Source organism: Hippocampus zosterae, chromosome 18, assembly GCF_025434085.1.
Source record: "Hippocampus zosterae strain Florida chromosome 18, ASM2543408v3, whole genome shotgun sequence".
NCBI lineage: Eukaryota > Metazoa > Chordata > Actinopteri > Syngnathiformes > Syngnathidae > Hippocampus > Hippocampus zosterae.
In genome coordinates, this window is record NC_067468.1 from 8,991,318 (window position 1) to 9,004,608 (window position 13,291).

Genomic DNA, 13,291 nt, shown 5'->3' on the forward strand with positions numbered 1-13,291 from the left:
GTGTGTGTGTGTGTGTGTGTGTGTTTATGCACACACACGTGTGGGAGGCATGACTCACCAGCTCCACAGATCCATAGTGCTTCCTGCTGAAGTCTCCACGCCGGCAGCCCAGGTCCTCCGAGGCTGAGCTGCAATAGAAACACACGCTGGGTAAACATCAAATCTCTTGGTACAAACACAGACAGCAATTCCTTAATGCTTCTTTAAACAGAAAAAAAAGCACAGGGACCTAGACTTGTTTTATCTCGGAAACAAGTCTGCGACAGTAAAAAAAAAGAAAAAAAAATGTCATGACACAGCGCAATATACATTGTATACACATGATGTATACAATGCAAACAGTGTTTTATGTCATTAATGTGTGTTAGCTTAGCATTTTTTTATGTATGGATAATATATAAAAATAAAGAAAAATAATGTTCAGAATGTTAGTTTTTTATGTAAATACTTTGTTTTAGTTTAGTTTTATGATGAGTTTTAGTTTTTTAATTAATGGAGAATTTGTCAAGTGCAAGATAAAAAAATATATATATAAATTACTGACCACTGGGTAATAAACTAAAATTTTTAAACAATTCTTTTTTTCTTTTGATGTAGCTCTCAGCAACACCGAAAAAAAGACATTTTAAAATCAACCCTGTAAGCTCTTGTATGAGATTTTTTGACAAAGATGGAAACAAAGGCCATTGCCCCCTCGAATTATAGTTTTAGTTTTCTTAAGCTAAGACGCAGTTTCAGTGAGTTTTCTTTACAGGGTTCATGAAAGGGTGAAAGCATTTTTGTTTTGGATTGAATTTGTTCCTTTTTTTTTTCAATTTTAGTTTCAGTTATTTTCTTCCTTTTCAGAAAACTATCACAACCTTGCCTACAGGTGGGCGGTCACGTTGCTGCTAATTTTCAATGTGTGCATGGAAGCGATGACAATCGTTCCGCCATTCTGAAGCGGGGGGGGGGTGTTCTGGTTCCTCCTGGAGATGGAGGCGTTTCCATCTAATGCACGCTTGGAGTCTTTTCAAGCGCATCCTGCCATCAGCCTTCCGCTCACATTCAGTGGGCGGGTCGGACCCAGCTACTCCTCAAGCTAACCTTTCACCGGAGCTCCCACTCCATCTCCTTGTTCTTCCTCCTTTTCCTTTTTCGAGAGACATGATGAAACGACACGGGACAGCCTCACTAATGAAAAAGACTGAACGTCTGCCATTGCAGCAGTCGATTGTAGCCTCTTTCCCACAAAGATGCAGTGAATCATTAGCGCTCCCTCGCTATGTTGCAAAGAAAATCTATGATTGATGATGAGATATGATTTTCCTCGTTCGTATTGCGTTTCTCCTCTGCGTGCGTTAAAAGTAGGAAGATTTACAATTAGCTTCACGTCAATGGCCAATTTCCAATAGCCAGTGTATGGCATTTTCAATTACATGTTAGCATGAAGCTAGCATGAAGCTAGTGGACTTTGGTTAGACTAAATGACACGTCCGGTTAAACATTTTGCTGTTTAAATAGACCAAGTTCCATTTTCTTTTGTTTTGTGTCAATAGTTCAGTGAATTTCAACTGTAAGTGACGAATCAACAGCTTAAAGCAATCGCGCTCTGGCTCTTATTTTCAAAACTATGTGCGCAAGAGAGTGTTCTCTGTTGACTTAAAGTCAAGTTATACAACAGTCTCGCACCTCTTGCCAACGATACGGTAAGAAAAGACGTGAATGAATGCTTTTAAAAGTGTTTTGATAAAGAGCGGAATGCTCATTTATGCTAAACCCTCTGTGGCGTTTCGCTTACATATTAGCAGACTTTGGTTCGGTGAAATTATATTTTCGTTTAAACAGTCCGTCATGCCAGCGAATCTTCTTTTTGTTTCCACGGTGTTGTTATATGTTAGCCACCGATATTCTTTGACAGTTTGTGAGTGATAACAGATGCGAATGAATACTTTGGGGTCGGGGGGGGGGGGGGGTATGTTTCAAAAAGTTTAAATGTGTTTAATCCGTTTGGGGACAGCGTTTACTACAGTGGACAGCTTATCATGGTATCAGCCCACAGGTTTATCATTATTGGTGCATGAAAGGGTTAAAGCATGTCCAAAAGTACATCAAAAATGTTTTTATGTGGTTTCTCTCTAGTGCAGATTTTCATTTAATGCAGGTGGGCCTGGAACGTATCTCTCATGACAAACAGGTTCACTGTCCTGTACTAGGGAGCAAAAAATACACAACAATGCCATTGGGTAAAAGTTGGGAAATTCAAATCGTACGCAACACACATGCACCTCCAAAAGCCGTAACATCATTCCTGGAACGCTTTTAGCAATGTACTTTGGTTTCACGTTTAAGGCGGCACTGCTGACGCAATTGCAACTCTGTCGCTCACCAAAACAGCGGCGCATTGATATGTTCATACCTACGAAAGCTTCTGTGTTTGTTCAAACATTTTGTTGTACTTCCAGAAGTCCGACTTGAGTCTAGTTCCACATTGTGCCGAGAATGCAAGATCAACTATCTACTTGTACAGGCTTTGCCCTCCAGTAAAATAAGTGTTTTACTAGTCTTTTTACTCTACTCACGGTTGTTCCTAGTGCACACTAGGACGACTATTATTGGAAGGCATGTTGTCACAACTCGTACTGTCCAGGTTACTAGTGCATGACACATGCTTACTAATGCGGCACAATAGTTTATTTTAATTGCATGGGTGCATTACGCATCATCAAAAAGAACATGACTAGGAGGACACATTTGTTCGACGAGTGCACGGAGAATCAAAACAGCTTTCCAACACATGGATGCGGGCAAAAACAATCGTCAAAAGGGCACATACTAGCTTCATATTCACCCGCGTAAAAAGGTGCCCCAGACTTAAGCCCGACAACCTCCGGCAGCACATCGCCGATTCGAATGAACTTTAATGAGTGTAACGCACACCTCGCGTGCAGGTGTTGGAGGAGCACCGAGGAAGAAGAGGAGGGGGTGAGGGGGGGAAGAGAAGGAGGCGCATGCATGCAACAGATGCAAGGTACAAAAACAACAAACAACAGCGGGGAGGAAGAGGGGTGGGGGGAGGGTGATGGGGGGGGGGAGCATGCAGAATTTATAAAGCCTGTGGCTTTTTACCGCTGATTGAAAGTCAACAGTTTACTGGACGCTGGATCCACGCTGTTCATGTCTAATCCAACAAACTGGTGGAAAAGGAAAAAAAGAAAGACCCCCCCCTGGACCCCCTACTCCTCCATGCAAACAACCTCCTCCTCTCCTCCTCTTCTTCTAGTTCTCCCAGCGTGCAGCTAAGCGAGCAGCATCCTCATCCTTATCATCTTCACACACTGCGGCGTCGACACCAGCGGATAAACCCCCCCCCCCCCAAAAAAACAACAAAACAAAAACAACAACAAAAAACCAAGACTGCCCAAATTGGTGGCTCGCACCGCCGGAGGAGTGTGTGTTTAGTGCCGCATGCCGCCCTCCCTCTGACCCAACCTCCCTCCCGTTCCTCCCTCCCCTCGCCCCCCCCCCTCCATGCATCAACAGTGCGTGAGTGAACGTGACACTTTTTTTTTTCAGCGGGGGCTAGGGGGGCTGGAGGCTCTGCGGGAGTGGAAAAGCCACCCACTCCACAGCAGAAGCACCCCCCCCCCCACCTTACCCACCCGCTCCTGTGACGTCACCGTCAACCACGCCAGGCTTTTTCTCTTTGCACTTAACACTCGCCGGGAGCCCAAAGTGATGTCAGGATGCTGGATAACGCAATCACATCCCGGCATCCGGAACAGGCGGCGGAGCAGAGTGACTCGGCAGTGGAATAAATAACAACTACAATGACAATAATAAAAAAATATATAATCATAATCACAACCATTTTTTAATGGGGGGGGTGGTTAAATATGTTCCAGAATTTGAATTAGTTATTCAGTTGCAATTCCCCCACTCACTCACTCACTCACTCACTCACTCACTCACTCACTCACTCACTCACTCACTCGCATTGTGAGTGAGTGAGTGACTACTGCAACTCACTCCTCTCCGGTGTCCATCAAAAATTCCTCCATAAACTTCAACTTGTTCAGAATTCAGCAGCCCGGATCATCACGAGAACCCCCTCCTTCCATCATATCACCCCCATCCTCCGACAGCTCCACTGGCTTCCTGTCAAACTTGGAATCAACTTCAAAATACTTCTCTATACATTCAAAGCCATCCATAACCTTGCACCCCCCCTATCTGTCAGATCTTCTTCAAATCTCCATTCCCTCTCGCTCACTCAGGTCCTCATGCGCCCTCCACCTTTTTCTACCCTCTGCCCTTCTCAGTACAATGGGGTGCAGAGCCTTCAGTCGCTCTGCCCCCAAACTCTGGAACTCACTTCCTCCCAACATTCGTAATATTGACTCTCTTTCCTTATTCAAAACCCAGCTCAAAACCCACCTATTCAGACTTGCCTACCCGCCTTAAATCTTTCTTTCTTTCTTTCTTTATTATTTTATCTGTGTTTTACTATTGGTCTTGGCTGTACACTGTCCTTGAGTGTTGTGAAAGGCGCTTACAAATGTGATGTATTATTATTATTATAATGCATCCTTCAATCCATCCTAACTACAAAAATGGACTCACTCATTCACTCCCTCATTGTCACCGTTTCCTTAATTAACCCTTCCGGGGACAGCGGTCACTACAGTGGACAGCCGAAGATGTTATCAGGTTACAGGTTATCATTATTGGGGAATGAAAGGATTAAATTCATCTGTCGGAAAAAATATTTGCTCATTCATTCACTCACTGCACATTTTTTTCGACGGTATTTGAAATGACAAAGCTTGTCAATCTGAAAGGGAAAACAATCCCAACAAATTAACCCCCAAAAATGTCTAAATACAAAAATCTAAGAAAAAAAAGACGTATTAAAAAAAACATCTCCCTAAAGCACTTCATTTTCACACACGCACGCACACACACGCACGCACGCACGCACACACACACACACACACTGAGTAGAGGTGAGCACAAAAAGGAATTTTCAGTTGAGGATAAACTCCACTGGGCTGGTCATCAATATTTCATCAACAAAATCCCGTCACCCCCATCTCAGTGTGTGTGTGTCTGTAAAACACCTAGAGGAACCCAAGCAACACATGACTTCTTTCTCTTTTTCATGACACCTCAAGTGCATCAATAGTAAGGATGCAGAAATTGGCACCTTTTCTTTTCCTGGCATTGGAATGCGTTTACAAGCAGCCCACCTGAGAAGGTCAACCCCCCCCGCCCCCGAAACTCTAATTAGAATCGGATCTCATACACACACGATTACGGCGCAACGTGCGTGCCATCATGACCCTTTGCGTCGTCGTGGAATAAACAAGCAGGTCACGTGAGCTTTTCAAATTTGGATACTTCGCCGTGGCAACAATTTCTTTCTCATGGCAACGTCGCTAAGGTAACGCTTTGTATCAATCAAGTAATAATAATGAATTGAAAGAAAAACATACTGGCATACTATGGCGGTAGCATCTTGGTGCAGAGCAGGAGTTTGTGCAAACCAGACTTTTGATCCTAAAGGCCACCGTCCTTAATCTCTCCGCACCGTAAAAGGCAAAAATGTAAGCGTTTCCAATGGCCAGCGTTGACAAAACCTTGACTTTTCAATCCCTAAAATGGCTAACGTACTTAACGTTCATGTTCAGAAAAGCTAAACACGTTACATATTTAATGGAGAACATTGACAAAATGTTGAGTTTTTGTTTTTAAAAGGGCTCATACTTGCCACTTGTATTCCGAAAAGCGCAGAAGTCAGTTTCGATCTAAGTGTTTTGACAAAACATTGCCTTGTTGGTTCTTTGAAGCCACCCTATTTGTTAGGTAAGTTATGAATGGACCACTTTTTCAAAAACATTGACTTTTAACATTTTAAGGGCACCATAATTTATCGTTAAAATGTGGTAAATGCAAATTGAGCCAAATGACACCAGGGTTATGATAGCAACCTTTGACTTTCAATTTAGATATTAACAGAAACGCAAAAACGTCCAACGCTGTTCTAAAATTGTCTTTCGCAATTCATTAGTGAAGGGAAAAAAAATGTTTTAAATGTTATTCGGCGCGATGTGAGTTTACGCTACGTCTTCATCGATAGATAGCTGCTGACAATGGTCAAATCCACCACCAGGGGGCTTTGTTTCGCAGATCAATTGAGTGCTTTCACCTTTCAAGTTGAGGCTGACATTTCGAAAATAACCTTCACAAACACATACAGGTTTGTTGATCCCCAGACGCAAGCAGCGTGTCGGCAGAAGCATTACAGAGTACAAATTCACCAGCCGTGCACGGGTACTTGACGTCAATCAGTCATTAATGGAGAGCTTTGAAAAAAAAAAATGCCTTTATGTTTGCCAAACGTTGACTACCGGTTCTTTCAGGCCACCATATCTCTCACTCAAGGTAGGCAAATTTAAGAACGTTCTGCCAAAATGTTGCCTGTCTGCTCCCATAAGGCCAAGATACCGATGACATCTGTTTAGTAAAAAGGTGAAGTGAGATGAAAAAGTCGGACTTGGTGAGAGAGATTTGGCAAAATGGGGGCTTTTGGTCTTCGATGGCCACCGTATCTATCGCTTAAGTTAGGCAAAGTTGAAGTTGAATGAAGAACTTTGACAAGATTTTGATTTATGCCCCTACAAGACCACCGTACTTCTTGCGTGTGGTCAGTAAAAGTTTCAGTAGGTTGAAAATGTTGAATTTATGTGTGTGTACAAGTGTAGATTAGGTTTGCTAATTCCTATATAATTATTATGATTTATAACAGAGTCTCAAAATCTGATTATTCCCCTTTGGTTCGTCTCTCTGGACGCCATTAGTCAACTATATGGAAAGAGCCTGCCCTCTTGTGGTTAAAAATGTACATTACAAGCAAATCGTTCCGGTTCATTTTGTTTTAAAAGTTGTACAACAATAAATAAATAAAAACATACATAAATACATTAAATTACTTGAAAACTTATCCTGAAAACTGAAACTGATTTAATTTTTTAATTAAACTAAGGTTTTTTTAAAGTAAAAAATGACTTTTTTAAGTTAAATGTGGAAAAAGTTAAATGTATGTAAAAAGGTAAAGCTACAATACAACTATATGAAATGTATACTGCGTAACTAAAATAAACTAAGCCACGCTCCCCAAAACAATCTCTTTTCTGTGAAAAAAAATTAACACTTAATTGAAGGCTTGTTAAGCAATCGTGTTGATCACCTAACTTTATCACACAAAACTTAATTGACCTTTTTTGTAATCTTGCACTTGATAAATATTACATATTAAAAAATATATTATTAAAAAAAACAACTTGTACTATAAATAATGAAAGCTGAGAAAACCTGCTCTGAAAACTATTTAAAACGAACTGGAAAGTCAAAACCAAGTGAAAACTTGGACGATAATGAAAATGTTGCTATGGCGACTCGGAGGAGACCGGCAACCTTGAAGCAAAACATACGCCAACTTTGGCTTTTCCCCCTCCACACATCACACACACGAGTCAAGTCAGCTCAGAAGTGTTGACCTCAAGTCCCAAGCCGACAGTACACTTGTCATTTGCTTCCACTGGCGGGTGAAGGCGGGGACACGAGGGTGGTGTCACACAAACCCTCCACTCACTCGCTCGCCCTCTTTGCGTCATCCGCGGTTGAAAAACATCCAAAAAGGCTCCAACTGTACGCTGGCCTTGCTCCAGCCGACTATAATGGGAAATGTTTTTCCAGCCTTCCCGGAGTTCTTTTTCATATGGAGCCCGGGCCTAAATGAAAGCAGATGTTGAGGACGACTAGTAAAAGTTGATACGGCGCTCCAATCAAACCTGTTTGGGCTCTTTATTGTTGTTGTTAGTTTTTTTTTTTTGTGTCCTTCTGTTTTTCTCTCCATGTAATTTGGATGGGGTTTTTTTTCTGGCTAAAAGTGAGCATTGCAAGGCTACGCCGAGCGAGCTACGCTGCTGCATATGGGAGCCATTACGCACCCGGCCGTTTATCGGGCCTCGAGAGGGGACCGAGCCAAGCGGCTCAGGCTCACTTCTGCGACGTCCCAGCTGCACAGGGGAAAGAGAGATGCATGCTATGCACGTGCCGACGCCGATTTGGAACCTTCCGGTTCATTCGTGAAGGGTTTAAAGTGTGAGAAATTCACGACTCACAAATGGACTATTTTATCCTCTGTTATTTACGGAAAATTTGCCTTCTGACTGTTTCTGCGCTCAAGCAAAAGCCAGGTCGAAAAGAAAAGTAGTGCTTCAGCACCATCTTAATTACTTGGAACTATCTAGAAGTGAGAGGAGGAGCTTCATTTAGTCAGTGCTTGATGTCTAAGACAAAAAATAATGCTTTGCCGCCAGCTTGTGGCTTCTTGGTGCCAACACTTGAATAAGAGTTAGGTAAAAAAAAATCATCCAAATTCAGTTAAAAAGGGATCAATCCAACTTTGTGAGTCAAATCAATAACACGCAAAACATTGCTTCATTTTTTTTTGGGGGGGGGGGGGGTTATGGGTTATTCATTTGATCTAATTTTGGGGGTTAAATGTCCCGTGGCATCCAGGTGCTAAGCAATTATGTCGTAATGAGGGGAGGGGCTTCTATTAGACAGGCAACAGCCCGGCTTCATATAAAAGAGGCACTATCGCGCCGCCTTGTTGCATCGTGGTACAAAGGAACTAGGTGGAAGTGAGTGGAGGATCACCGACTGCGTTTTTAATCATTAATTCCCAAAACCCATTGCCTTATTTTACTGCTCGTTCCGTAGATTCATCCAATAATCGGCTAATATAAATGACATCTTATTGAAATCTTATTCCTCATGGAATTATTCGAGTTATGCGAAGAGCTTTTGACTGCATTCTATCGCCACATACAACAAAAACAATAACAAAAATGATGGTTGCTATTTGGAAACGTGTTTCTCATTGCCCCACAATGCTTTGAAGCAGAGGAAAGAAAAAAAAAAGCTTCAGCGGGAAACCACAATCAAGACAAGCAAGGAGTTGGTTTTGTTTCTCCCTTCGTGCTGAAGGCGCTCTTGTAGGCTTGCTTGAAGAGGCGAACAAAAACATACGTTTTGGTAGCAATACGCTAACAATGCACTCTCTGCATTAAACCGTATCGAAATAGATAGAAATGGATCTTCATCGCAAATATGAGACAATGGTGAAGGACGTAAATCATACAGAAAAATCGGCCATGCCCTGCCAGTGTCGGTAGCCGGTATCGGCAGCCTTCACAAGTATCCAATATGCATTGAAATAAGACAATTTTTAAAAAAACATAAAATTCTATATGTGTCAACATGTTTAGTTATTCAGACTTGACTGTACACCGTCCAACCCTTAACATAGGTTTTGCTTATTCAGGAAACAACACACAGCACCATGACACTCAACAGCACACAAAGCCCTCGGCTGGAGTCTCTTTGACACGCCGGCGCTAGGGAGATGCTCATTTGATTGTGCCCCCCCCCCCCCCCCCCCCCCCCGCTTGCTGTTCTGATTGATGGCCCACTAGACCTGGAAACCTGGCAGGTCACATGACTCACTCGGGCGTAGAGCTCAACAACCAGCAAAGTGGAAGGGACACACGCGTACACACCCCACGCAGTTATTCAAGTCATCAGCTAGAAGCGAGACTCATCGGTAAATTTGCTCCTCCGAACGCCTCCGTACGCCTGCCCGAAATAGCGGGAAATGAGGGGTGCTGAGGAAGAGCGGGATAATCATTCAGGATCACGATCCGCCTTGACAGCTAAACTCGAAATTAGCATCAAACTTGACTCACTAATGCACTCCGTGGCAATCGCCAGGCACTAATCCGGATCGAAGATTTCTCCTTAAAAAAAGCCCCTAACCTCAAAAGACACCCAATCTTCCCCTAAAAAGGACCCCATCAACTCTTAAACGACCCCAACTTTTGCCAAAAACACACCCAAACATTGACTCAAAAAAACCCCCTCCAACCTACTCCGAAGAAGAACCCAGTCCCTCCACGAAAAGACCCGTCACCTTTCGCTAAAAACCTTCCCCTAAAAAACTCCCAAAGCCCCCTCGAGAACCCCGTTGTTCAACTTAAAGTAGTCCGAACTCCCACATTCTCGTTTACAGCAACTAATACACACTTTTCCTTTATTTTTAACATATGCTTCGTTCTTAGCTAAAAAAAAAAACATCTTGCCCGTCCGTTGAAGCTAGAGTGGCATTCAGGCTAATCTGCTTGCAATTTCAATTGACAAGCTAGCTTCCTGTGACGGCGTTTTGTTTGCTTTATCTCAACAAACAACTACTTATAGTCGTTTATGTCATATGTGTTCATGATTGTTTACATGCCAAATGCGCGCGGTGAGGGTTTGTGAGTTCGCCGTTTTAAACGTTTTGCCGCCATCTTGTGGCATCTATATGCCATTAAAAATCCCTTTTAAATTGTATTTTTGGGGGGGAGGGGGCAATTACTTGTAGCAGGGCTTGGTACAATAATGATGCAGGCAATTACATCCTCTCTCTACCCTCCTGCTTCCTTTTGGGATGCCTGGAAACGCACTCAGTATCCCTGCGTGGTTCACGGTTGAATACTCTAGCCAGCATCATCTCATCCCTGATTGGGTAGGCAGGTAACCCCCCTCGCCCCAGTCTCCCTTTTGAAAAAAAAAAAAAGAAGCATGACTTGACATCCGCTTTGCTGCAGTCAGGTGCGCAACAACCGCGATAATTGGATGTTTGGGGGAGCGAATCCCCCTAAGAAGTGGCGAGCGAAATGCTCCATATTTGGTGCTACATGGAAAACTTAACAGTCCTCCTCCTCCTCCTTGAAAGCAAGCAGCAAAAGATCAGCCTACCTGGTAATCTCGAAGCTGCAGCCCTTGCGAAGGAGCAGAGCTCTCTTCCGCATGATGCCTTTGTCTCTGCCGAGGTAAACATTTTTATCCGAATTCATGAGCGTGCACTCGGTGAACTCCTTTCCCCTTTCAAAAAGTACCTCCAAAAAAAAAAAAAAAAAAATCCTTTCCGGCCGAAAGTGATCTTGCAGACTTGTTTCCACCTCCACCAGCCCCCCCACTTTCTCCTCCTTCGTCCGTCCTCCTCCCTCCTTCTTCTTCTTCAGACTGGACAAAAAGGTACCGTGAGAGAGCCGACGAGCGCACACCGTCGCCGGGTAGTCGGCGCCTCCATGCGGGCTTCGGGAAACTGAGGAGTCGGGGCGGGGCGGGCTGGGGATGTTGGTGGTTGGGGGGTGGCTGCTGGGCTTTCCAGACGCGTCCAGCCGACGGTTGCGGGATTTCTCGTGTGGCGGAGGGCAAGCTGCTCCCTGGCTGACTCTGTACTCTGTGACGAGAGTGAGAGGGAGAGGGAGAGGGAGAGAGAGAGAAAGAGAGAGAGAGAGAGTGGCCACTTTATTAGGATCACAATCGAAATCGGGCTCAGTGGTGATTATAAATAATAATTATTATTATTAGAATTAGTCATACAGTGTTGTAATTGAGTTTAGTCGCCATTAAAATGAATGTAAATGCCATTCATTATTTCTGCCCCCCCCCCCAAAAAAAATAAAAAATTGTCATGTCAGTCTATAATATTTGTATTGTATAAAGTAAGTAAGTAAGTAAGTAAGATATCCTTTATTCGTCCCACACTGGGGAAATTTACAGCCTCCAGCAGCAAGAACGTACAGTAATGACATATTTCATGAAGCAGTTTTGGACAAATGTTTTGTTTCAGTTCAATGGATGTTGCGCTCAGGGGCGGAGCTAGACTTTAAGCGGGGCATGGGGTGGCCAAGGCTAATTCCTTTTTACCGTTTGATGTTCTTTTTATATAAGTTTTCTTGACAATTTTAAACTTATGAGGTTCTAGTGTTTCATATTTCGTATCTTTTGATGATCAAACTTTTTTTTTTAACATTTTGTGCTTTTTACTGTTCTCGTTTTCTTGACAACTGTTAACTTTTGAGGTTCTAGTTTCTCATATTTTGTACCTTTTGAAGTTCATTTTTTTAACAGTTTGTGCCTTTTGCTATTTTAGCTTTCTTGACAATTTTTAACTTTTGAGGTTCCAGTTTTTCATATTTTGTACATTTTAAGGTTCTCGTGTTAGTCACAACCGTTTACGGTTCTAGTTTTTCAAATTTTGTAAACCTTCATGTGCTCGGGTTCTTGACAATTGACTCCAATTGACCATTGGAGTTTCGAGCTCTTCCCATTTTCAAGCCCTTTCTGATGTTTGTTCCCATTTTGAGCAGCCACACACACAACTGTTCTTGCATGTTTATCGTACTGCTGGTTTGAGGAGGAATTCTCCCACCGTGACGCATCCGGAATGAAATGAACGTGATTTGAAGGAGCCGTGAGCGACCATTCATCTCCAATGTTTACCTAAACGGCATCAGCTTGGGTGGCGCTGCCTTTGTCCATCTTGGCTGTTATTTGACTTGCGTTTGATGAAACATGAAGAGAGTCGACTACATCTGAAGCAAGGCTCCCCGGGGTCTTATCAACTGGCTGACAGCTATTTCGGTGGAATTACGGCAGAGACGTCGCCAGAACGCAAACACACTTGGAATGGCTGTTTCATGTTGACTCGATCGGGGTGAGGGAGACTCGAAAGTCTAAATATTTACTTTTGTGATGAGTTTCAAGTCAATTCCATAGCCTTCTTCTCATAAGAATTTAGTGACATTTTGTTGCCATGTTATTGAAATATTCAACTTTCAAGGCAAGAGTTCAATTTTTACATTTCCCAGAAAGTCTGAATTTAGAGTAAACTGCCTTTGGTGTAGTACCACGTAGCGCCACAACACTCCTGGCAGCACTGAGCTCAAATGGAGGAGCAACATCATTAACACAGCAAATATAGCAACAAAAATTAACACACAAAAATGCATTCATCAAGTAGGGGTCTCACCGAGCTGACCGGTAAAAAAAATTCTTTTTAACAACCGCAATGACTGACAGATGCCTGGAGATGGTGGCATCACGTGACTTTGGATTTGAGATCAGAACAGATTTTGAGTAGAAGATCAAGATTAGGTAGTGAAATTTGACTTGACGTGCGATTATGAGAGAGAGAAATGCCAATACATTGGAAGCCGGATAATTTTAGGCACCTCACACTCAAACAGAGTACGTTTATGTATGATATAAACAGAGTATGTGTTGACGTGGAAAGTGTGTGACGTGAGTCAGTTTCATTGTCGTATGTCTGTAAATAAATGATTTTGACGTCAAAAGCTTTCTCTGTCTTGTTTTTGAAGTGACAAAAAAGTGAAAACATGTTAAGAGTCAAAGG

At 42.9% G+C, this 13,291-nt stretch overlaps 1 protein-coding gene and 1 long non-coding RNA gene across 9 annotated transcripts in view; one reads left to right on the top strand and one right to left on the bottom strand.

Annotated features, from left to right (window-relative positions):
- Positions 1-13,291, bottom strand: part of garnl3 (GTPase activating Rap/RanGAP domain like 3) — a 38,035-nt gene that overhangs the window by 19,833 nt on the left and 4,911 nt on the right. For 4 of the 8 annotated variants that reach the window (XM_052050595.1, XM_052050593.1, XM_052050594.1 and 1 more), the window contains exons 2-3: positions 11,129-11,332; positions 59-128 (exon numbers count right to left, since the gene is read on the bottom strand). In XM_052050595.1, the coding sequence (XP_051906555.1) occupies positions 59-128; positions 11,129-11,332 (274 nt within the window). Of the gene's footprint in view, positions 1-58; positions 129-3,108; positions 3,454-10,845; positions 11,333-13,291 lie in introns of those variants that run through there. The other 4 variants (XM_052050598.1, XM_052050597.1, XM_052050596.1 and 1 more) reach the window with 2 other exon arrangements.
- Positions 11,333-13,240, top strand: LOC127591143 (uncharacterized). Its single transcript, XR_007959813.1, has 3 exons — positions 11,333-11,597; positions 11,670-11,957; positions 12,056-13,240. It is a non-coding gene; the product is annotated as an uncharacterized LOC127591143 (long non-coding RNA).